The sequence below is a fragment of the Portunus trituberculatus genome, chromosome 25 (genome assembly GCF_017591435.1).
Source record: "Portunus trituberculatus isolate SZX2019 chromosome 25, ASM1759143v1, whole genome shotgun sequence".
NCBI classification, from domain to species: Eukaryota; Metazoa; Arthropoda; class Malacostraca; order Decapoda; family Portunidae; genus Portunus; species Portunus trituberculatus.
Genome location: NC_059279.1, coordinates 12,995,315 through 13,005,314, shown reverse-complemented (window position 1 = coordinate 13,005,314; position 10,000 = coordinate 12,995,315). Strand labels below are relative to the sequence as shown.

At 45.3% G+C, this 10,000-nt stretch overlaps 1 protein-coding gene across 3 annotated transcripts in view; it reads left to right on the top strand.

Annotated features, from left to right (window-relative positions):
* LOC123508840 (1-aminocyclopropane-1-carboxylate synthase-like protein 1) overlaps positions 1-10,000 on the top strand; it is a 21,259-nt gene that overhangs the window by 8,857 nt on the left and 2,402 nt on the right. For all 3 annotated transcript variants that reach the window (XM_045262778.1, XM_045262777.1, XM_045262779.1), the window contains 4 exons: positions 1,009-1,184; positions 5,830-5,962; positions 6,757-6,898; positions 7,196-7,372. In XM_045262778.1, coding sequence (XP_045118713.1) covers positions 1,009-1,184; positions 5,830-5,962; positions 6,757-6,898; positions 7,196-7,372 — 628 coding nt within the window. The remainder of the gene's footprint in view (positions 1-1,008; positions 1,185-5,829; positions 5,963-6,756; positions 6,899-7,195; positions 7,373-10,000) is intronic.

The window sequence follows — 10,000 nt, the reverse complement described above, 5'->3', positions numbered from 1 at the left end:
TGGAAAGCAACACCACCATCCTAGTTAAAGAAAACGACATAAGAAGACTCAAGATGACGGAAGCAGTACATATCTACTCAGAAAACCTACCATCAACATACAACAGCAGCCAGAATCTTCGTTACCATCCCAGCGACAGCCACACGGAGCTGTAGCCGGCTGCTCATTGGCCGCTTCAGACGAAACTCGATCCGCGCTCTGACTGGCTACTTGACGCGACTACCTGCTTCCGCCGCCCATATAAGCCCGCATCCTCACAAGTTGCACTCACTTCTCTCCTGAAGATGGTCTGATCAAGACCGAAAGACGTCTACACTACTCCACCAACTAAAACCGGACGAACGCGCCCTTGTGCGAAAAACACAAAATACGCTGTACAAAAAGAATAATGCAGACCTCGCTGTTGACTTCAATAGTACATATATATATATATATATATATATATATATATATATATATATATATATATATATATATATATATATATATATATATATATATATATATATATGCGTGTGTGTGTATGTGTGTGTGTTTCACTGTTTGATCTGCTGCAATCTCTGACGAGACAGCCAGACGATACCCTACCGAACGAGCTCAGAGCTCATTATTTCCGATCTTCGGATAGGCCTGAGACCAGGCACACACCACACACCGGGACAACAAGGTCACAACTCCTCGATTTACATCCCGTACCTACTCACTGCTAGGTGAACATGGGCTACATAAATACTTTCTCCATAGTCAATGCTTCATAACACATGACAGCCACTGTATAGTTATAGTAGAAAGAAGAAGTATTGTCAGGTCTTGTAGATAGACAGTGGATAGACACCGTTTATAATTAGAGCCTCTCCACTGCAGTTCTAATTAGGCTTCTAGGGCTTTACATTACAATACTTTTCTGTAAAAAAATGTAATAGGTTTCAGTAACATCAGTTCTTTCTTTCCAATATGTATTTCCCGTCTGCTTTTAAAGAATAAAATCATACCTTGTCTGTGTTGCAGGAAGATTTTGAGGACAGAACGTTCAGTTTACAGCCCGAGGCCGTGGAGAGACACGTCAAGGAACTGAGGGCACAGGGTCGTCGGGTTCGTGCATTTGTCCTTGTCAATCCTCAGAACCCTCTTGGGGAGGTGTACAGTCCCGCCCTCCTCACGCAGCTGCTGAACGTGTGTGCTAGGTGGGCGTCATTCCAGACTTCTTCAGTACTTAATAAGGGGCATGTGGTAATACACTTTGATATCTTCCGCAGCCATATTATCCCGTTTCTATATGCAGGGTCGCTGTTTTTGATGTCTCCTCATTTAATCCCATCCTCCACCATTTCAAGGTCCAAGTTCTTCCTACCGTTTGCTACAATACAGTTCTATCATCTCGTCTTCGGTCTTCCTCTCTTTTTCCTGCCGTCCACTTCCATGTCCAGTGTGTGTCTTTCACACACAGGACCAATCCATCTCAATCGTGCCTTCTTACTTACAATTGTAAACTTAATTTAACTATAATTGTTAATATGTTTTATGTGTTAGAAATTAGAAGTAAAGATAGCAGGACCAGTCTCCCTTGAGCTGCGTGTCTGGGTAGACGTTGGTCAGTGTTGTCCATGCCTGGCCCAATAAAAAACAAAGCGCATTAAAGTCCTCAGACGCACTGGGAAGTGTCTCCAGCAGGAGCACGATTACTCTCGCCCTCAGGGGCTGCCTGGTGGAGGGTGTCCTGCCTCTGATAGTGGTCAGAAGACCACAGTAATCGTCACTGCGGCAAGCCACTCCAGCACCGAAGCCATGAATGCGATAAGACTGCCTGCCGATGACCACCATCTCCCGCTGTCCCTCCCCCGGGAGAAACGGCCCTGGTCTCAGTCCCCAGCAAGGTCATCTGCCTCTGCTGCTGCACTCTACAGTGAGGAACCTGCCCCCATGATGGAAGAACAGGAAATGACCATTCCCTCTTCAGGTGAGGAGGCTGGTCCACGTAGGATTCGTCTGCGGTTCCCAGGTGACTGTCCCCTTACTACTATGGCACGTAAGTATGAGTGGTACATGGGCCTCCTTCGTCAACACCCTGACGCTTCACTGTTGTTCAAGGAAGGTATGAATGCCCCCTACATCACCCTTATAGACGGGCCAATGTCTGCCAAGCTGACGAGTGACGGTTTTAACGGGGTTATTTTGGACACTTTTGAGAGGCAGTTGCGTATTGTCAGTATTTATGATGTGCCCACATATGTGAATGTCAACCTGCTAGAGGAACCTGAGGGCTTTCTCTGGCTGAAGAGGCGGACTGTTGGCGGGGCCTCTCGTCCACAGCTTCTCGGGGCAGTGCGTGGTGTGATACCACAGATGGTGAGGTTCACAGGAGTGTATGGCCAGAAACGTGTCACTGCTTACGCTCCAGAACCTGACCTGTGTCGCCGCTGCAGCCGGTGGGGGCACAAGGCATGGAGGTGCAGGGCGGCCCATCCTCGCTGTCGCTACTGTGCTGCCTCTCACGACTCTGATGTGTGCTTCCAGAAAATATCGCAGGGCCTCAAGTTCCCTCCCAAGTGCTGCAACTGTCTGGGCTCCCATAATGCCCAGTCTGGTCACTGCCCCTACAAGCCACGTTCACCTGGGGCCACGCGTGGGCAGCCCTCTGTTGGTGAAGCAGCTGGTGACCAGCGGACCATCTTCAAGCCTGCACCACCCCCAGTGGGGAATGCTTGGGGTCGCGCTGCTACTGCCTCAGACTTCCCCGCTCTTTGCCCTCCCTCCAGGACCACTGCTGCCAGTCTTGCTGTTTCTCCTACTCCCACACCCAAGCCAGGGGATGCGACAGGACCCCCTGATGCCAGCACCCATGCCCTGCTTCAGGATCTGCTTAGTATGGTGGCAGACCTTGCCACACAAGTGGCCAGCATTGATGCTCGTCTTGGCAAGCTGGAAGCACAGCAGTGTTCTGTACAGGCGGGTGCCTCTGCCTGCAGTACTGTGCCCCAGGGCTCCAAGCATGACCATCCTCAGGCCTCCCCTGCTCCTGAAGAAGCTGCATCAGTGCCTGCTGAGGACTCTGACAAGCATGGGCCCTGAGCATGCTACATCTTCTCCTGCTGAGGGTACTGACAGGAAATGTCCCTCTCTACTCCTAAGGAAACATCGGCCGCTGACAAGGTAACTGCTATGGACTGTGCCCCAGTGGTGTCTGCAACATCTGCTGGCTCCACCACCCCACTCCAGAACACCCTTGCTCCTGGGACTATGGACCAGGATGCCTTTAATACTGTGGTGAGTCAGGTGCAAGGTCTGGGGCAACAAGTGTCTCTCATGATGCAACGCTTGTACACCATCACTGCTGCCTCCCGCCCTCAACATGGACTGTAAGCCCTTTCGTACCTTAACTTGGAACATTAATGGTTTACGCACTCGTTTCCCTGATTTCCACTCTTATGTTATATCCAATAAGCCTGATATTGTTGCACTGCAGGAGGTTGGTCCTGAGGTGCCAGCACTGCGGGTTATGTGTCTTATGTTCTCTCCTGTGCTGATGGCAGTAGCAGAGGCCTGGCAGTCTATGCTAAGCAGGGACTTCCCGTCACGCTTAGGGACAAAGGTGTAAGTAATGGCATAGAATTCATTATTATGTGTTTATATACTCAGAGTGAAGCCATCATGATAGCTAATCTGTATGTACATGCCGGTGGCTTTCATGTTGCTCACCTCCCAGAATGTGTACTGGAAGAAAAATCTATTATAAAGGGGGATATTAATGCCCGGCACAGGGACCTTGGGAGTTACCGGACGACAAATGTGAATGGTGCGCGGTGGAAAGCTTTTCTTGATTCTGCTGACAGTGTTATGCTGACTGGTGATAGTGTTCCCACACATGTTCAGGGTGGCAGGCTAGATTATGTAGCCTTTATCAATTTCCCTTTGCCTTCTGCTGAAACTCATCTCCTCAGATGCCTCCTCAGTGATCATTTTGCTCTGGAAACCATTTTTCTCCTTAACACTGCTCCTTACTTACTTACGCTTGCCCCAACTTGTTTTGTGCGTCAAGAATTGGTATGTTGTAGCCATAGGTACCTTTACTGATGCTGACTCTTTGTATCAGGGTTTGCTTTCTACAATTGTAGAGTTTGTCACTTGTGGTAGGATGCCTACCCAGGCACCTGCCAGTCCTCCTCCTACTTATGCTAGAGACCCAGTCCTCATTACCTGTCAGCAGAATTTAGCAGCTTACCAGGCCCGCTGGCAACAGGACCCCTCGGACAGTGGTGCTCGAGAGGCTATGGTTGCTGTGGCGCGTCACTTGACTGAGCTTCGTCATCAGATTCGTCAGAAGTATTGGGATGCCTTTTTAGCTAAGGTTCGTTCAACCAGAACACTAACTGCGCTCTGGTCCCATGTCAACCGCATCCGGGGTAAAGGTAGGAAAGCTGCCACTGTCCCTGACCCTGCCAGTACAGCACAGGACTTACTGAATACTTGGACCAGTGCCTCGGCATTGGCTGGGCTCCCTGCCTCCCACAGAGATGCCCTTGCTCGCCACAGACCTCACAGACTGGCCAGCCTGCAGTGCAATGTTTCTTTACTTGATGATACTTGTGTACCAATTACTCACGATGAACTCCTTTGTGCAGTCAAGCAGGGCCAGTCCACAGCACCTGGTCAGGATGGCCTTACATATGATATACTTAATGCATTGCTAGTTTTGCCAGAAAATCCTATATTAGATTCTTTTAACATGTCTTATGCCTCAGGATGTCTGCCTCCTCATGGAAAACTGCTGTTATCATTCCTATTCCAAAGGGTGATGGTTCTTTCAGGCCTATTTCTTTAACTAGTTGTCTTTGTAAGATGATGGAGAGAGTCATATTAAGATGGTTACTTTATAAAGTGGGGGATCTTCTGTCGCAAAACTTGCATGGTTTTATGAAGGGCCGCTCTACCAGTGACTGTTTTATTAAGTGCCTCAGTAATGCCAATGTTAACTGTCGTGCCTTTATTGATCTCAAGGGTGCCTTTGACAAGGCCAACAGGGATGTCATTCTTGAGGAACTCATGTTGAAGGGTGTTAAAGGAAAGTTATTGGGGTGGATTTGGGATTATTTGTGTGACAGGAAGGCAAAGGTGTGGCTCCAGGGGGCAGTCTCTGCTGAAGGAATTTTGACCTGGGTACACCGCACGGGGGTGTACTCAGCCCCATGCTTTTCAATATACTTATGGATAAAATTGCCAGATATCCTTTTCCCCAGGGCACAGAGGTAATTGTCTATGCTGATGACATCTTGCTACAGTGTAATGTTCCTCGGACCCTTACCTGGGCCTTAAGCCATCTTGAGTCCCTGTGTACTGACATGGGCCTTGTCATCAATGAAACTAAAACTAAATTTCAAGTAACTCCCAGAGTTTGCAGACCACCAAGCATAAATTCCATAAAAATCAGTCGTGTGCAGTGCTTTAAATACTTGGGCGCTCAACTCAGTTTTACTGTATTACCTATGTTCGCAATCAATGTTTGTTACGGCTTGCTCCCCTACGAGTGCTAGGTCACAGGGGCTGTGGTGTGGGTATCCCAGTGCTTAGGATGTTCTACATTTCTGTTATCAGGGCTTTAATGGACTATGTCAGCACACACACATACACACACACACTCTCTCTCTCTCTCTCTCTCTCTCTCTCTCTCTCAAGAGAGAGAGAGATTGAGGAAAAGAAAAAGACTTCTGCAATTAAGATTCTATTATTGGAAAAATCGAACAATTGCCTGAAATACACAAATAGGGATAAGAATTTGTAAAGATTATTTTCAGGTGTCGTTGCAGAATGACTGACGGTTTTTCGCCTTTCCAGGAATGATATCCACTTCATTGTAGACGAAATTTATGGCCTCTCTGTACATGATGAAAATACCGAATTCCGAAGCGTTCTTAGCCTGAACCTGCCGGACCCCAAGCGCACCCATGTGATCTGGGCCATGAGCAAGGTGAGACAGCGGTCTTCAGGAGGACATTGACACTTTATTTGGTTTATGGTAAAAGCGCCGCAAACATACAAGGAATTAGAGGCAATAAGTGGAGGATGTTAATAGATAGTCTAATGTTTGACTAAAAAATTTTGCACAATATAAACACTTCTGTAGGCAAGTCTACCTAACCGTATACATAGTACTATATATAATGTCAAGTTTAACCATACAAACATTTTCATGGTGTCTCCAAAAATCAATAAATGAAAGTATTATTATTATTGCAATTTGAATACCGACCACCATAAGTTATTATCAGAATACTCTCCACAAAAATTGCAGCATTTGTTTCAAAATCTAACATGATCGGAATCATGTTATAATGAAAAATTTGAATCAGATACTCAAGAAATAAAATGTAAACTTCTAACTTTTGGCAGATAATATAACAATGATTATATGACTCAACATACATGCATGCCACACCAATAATTTCTTTCTTTCTGTAATTTTTTAACTTGCAATGTAGTAGACGTTGCACTGGCATGAACGATAATGTTTGTAACTCAGTCTCGAAATTTTTCTTACTTACCGCGGGCCGCATACGTCTCTTAAACAGTCGCTTGAATCAACCTATCACTAGAATCATGAACACATTTTTGAACGTGTCAATACCTCAATCATTTCCACTATAGAGCCTGTTAGAAATAATTAAGATATGACGCTGAACTTTCGAGATCCTGTGCGTCACGTATTGGTGGAAGTGTGCAGTACATGGCAGAGTAGTACTGTCTTCATTAATACATGGACAGGATTTTGGACTGGCCGGGCTGCGGGTGGGTGTGATCCTGTCGCAATGCCCAGGTGTCCACGAGTTCTTCCACAACGCTTGTCTCTTCCGTACTATTCCGTGGATCGTTCAGCATGCAGGCGCCACGCTACTCAAGGACACAGGTAACACTTCCTTGCTTTCTGTTTAAGTTCCTTAAGAAAAGTCGTCTTTTGTAATTAAGTATCTATTTATTTATTTATTATTTACTTACTTATTTTTACCACAAGCATATAGTTCAAGAAGTGTTTATTTAAGTCTGAAACACACACACACACACACACACACACACACACACACACACACACACACACATATATATATATATATATATATATATATATATATATATATATATATATATATATATATATATATATATATATATATATAAAATCATGTTTGCATATGTACAAATACAGTTTGGTGTGATGAATTTTATCTGCCCACCTACCGGAGACGCCTGGCCCACAACTACCACATGGCCTGTGACCGACTGGAAGCGATGGGCACCCGTGTCCGGCGTGGCTCGGCTGGACTCTTCATCTGGTTCAGCGTCAAGTCGTTCCTCTGTCCAGTAACCATGGAAGAGGAGGGTGGTAAGCCAGAGACTGTTTTAGTATCAACTATCAAAAATCGTTGTTTTGATAGACATAATAGCGTGGAAGTCATTGATTAAATTGAGTACACACTGTTTAGTAACAGAAAACAACAGTTAAGGCGGATTCAGCTGTGTCAATATGCGACTGAAAATGCCAGTCGGTAGAGTTTCTGATATAATATCGATGCTTAGCGACTGGAGAAACCATTCGCAAAACAAGTCCGACATGTTGGTCTTGTTTAGTAGATATGCGACTTTGTTTACGTTGTGTCGTCACGGAGTGGTTTGATAGTGTGGTGTCCAGATGTAAAGATGGTGAGGGAAGAAGAGCACATCTGGGACCCTAAATGCGAATTATATAGCAAAAAAAGATCATGGTACTGCTCCCTCTTAAGGCCTATTCATTGTCTCAGGATCTTCCAAGCTCAGCTCAGGTAAAAGAGTGTAGTAGACACTCCTCTCTTTTCTTCTACTTAGCCAGGGACGTCTCCACAGGCATTTTGTTTTCCGTTGAAGCTTCCGATACGTCAAATACCGCTTCGGCATCGTCACCTGGGGAAAACATCGTGTTGGGTAGCTGTTTGTTTACATTCGCTTCCCACCTACCAGTCGATACTTCGTAGTTGCTATGTGTGAACGTATTCCAACTAGAAGAGCCCTGTCGATACTTCTAGCGACTTTAAATTTCAGTAACATTGACACGTGTGAACTCACCTTTAAGAAAGACGTGCAGGATAATGCCTTGGTTTAAAATGGTATATTTGTTAAAGAAAGAAATATATTCATATAAAATACAATGAAGAGGAGTAATGAACAATAGATATAGGTATAAGTAACTGCTTTTAACTGGAGACAGTATTCAGTGACGTAAAAAAGTAGATGGAAAGAAATTTTTTTCTTCTTTTTTTTACGCAGGGAAGAGTACCAGCCAAGGACAAAAAAAGAAAGTTAAAAAAAGGCCCACTTGAGCGCTGGCACTCCAAAGAGTGCAAACAGTGCCAAAACCTTCAGCAAGAATTAGGGGAGCAAATGCCTCGATACCTCCCTCGTAAAAGAAGACAAGTTGTAGGAATTCGGAAATACAGATGCAGGCAAGGAATTCCAGAGTTTACCATTGAAAGGGATGAATGATTGAGAGTACTGGTTAACTCTTGTATTAGAGAGTTGGACAGAATAGGGATGAGAGGAAGATGAAAGCCTTGTGCAGCGGGGCCGCAGGAGAAAGAGAGGCATGCAGTTAGCAAGATCAGTAGAACAGTTACCATGAAAATAGCGATAAAAGATAGAAAGGGATGCAACATTTCGGCGGTGAGAAAGAGACTGAAGACAGTGAGAGGAAGGGAGTTGATGAGACGAAGAGCTTTCGATTCGACCCTTTCAAGCAAAGCTGTGTGACTGGAACCCCCCCAAACATGCGAAGAGTACTCCATACAGGGACGGATAAGGCCCTTATACAGAGTAAGCAGTTGGAGGGCGAGAAAAACTGTCGGAGACGCCTCAGAACACCTAATTTCATAGAAGCTGTTTTAGCAAGAGATGAGATGTGAAGTTTCCAGTTAAGATTATGAGCAAAGGACAGACCGAGGATATTCATTGTGGAAGAGGAGACAGTTGAGTGTCATTGAAGAAGAGGGATAGTTGTCTGGAAGGTTGTGTCGAGTTGATAGATGGAGGAATTGAGTTTTGAGGCATTGAAAACTACTAGATTTTCTCTGCCCCAATCGGAAATCTTAGAAAGATCGGAAGTCAGGCGTTCCGTGGCGTCCCCGCGTGATCTGTTGATTTCCTGAAGGGTTGGACGTCTCTGAAAGAACGTGGAAAGATGTAGGGTGGTATCATCAGCGTAGGAGTGGATAGGGCAAGAAGTTTGGTTAAGAAGGTCATTAATGAATAATAGAAAGAGAGTGGGTGACAGGACAGAACCCTGAGGAACACCACTATTAATAGGTTTAGGAGAAGAACAGTAGCCGTCTACCACAGCAGCAATAGAGCGGTCGGAAAGGAAACTTGAGATAAAGTTGCAGAGAGAAGGATAGAAGCCGTAGGAGGGCAGTTTTGAAATCAAAGCTTTATGCCAGACTCTATCAAAAGCTTTTGATATGTCTAACGCAACAGCAAAAGTTTCACCGAAATCTCTAAAGAGGATGACCAAGACTCAGTAAGGAAAGCCAGAAGATCACCAGTAGAGCGACCTTGACGGAAGCCATACTGGCGATCAGACAGAAGATTGTGAAGTGACAGATGTTTGAGAATCTTCCTATTCAGGATAGATTCAAAAACTTTAGACAAGCAAGAGATTAAAGCTATAGGACGGTAGTTTGAGGGGTTAGAACGGTCACCCTTTTAGGAACAGGCTGAATGTAGGCGAACTTCCAGCAGGAAGGAAAGGTAGAAGTCGATAGACAAAGTTGGAAGAGTTTGGCCAGGCAAGGTGCAAGCACAGAAGCACAGTTTTTGAGAACAATAGGAGGGACCCCATCAGGTCCATAAGCCTTCCGAGGGTTTAGGCCAGCAAGGGCATGGAAAACATCATTACGAAGAATTTTGATTGTAGACATGAAATAGTCAGAGGGAGGAGGAGAGGGAGGACAAGCCCAGAATCGTCCAAGGTGGAGTTGTGAGCAAA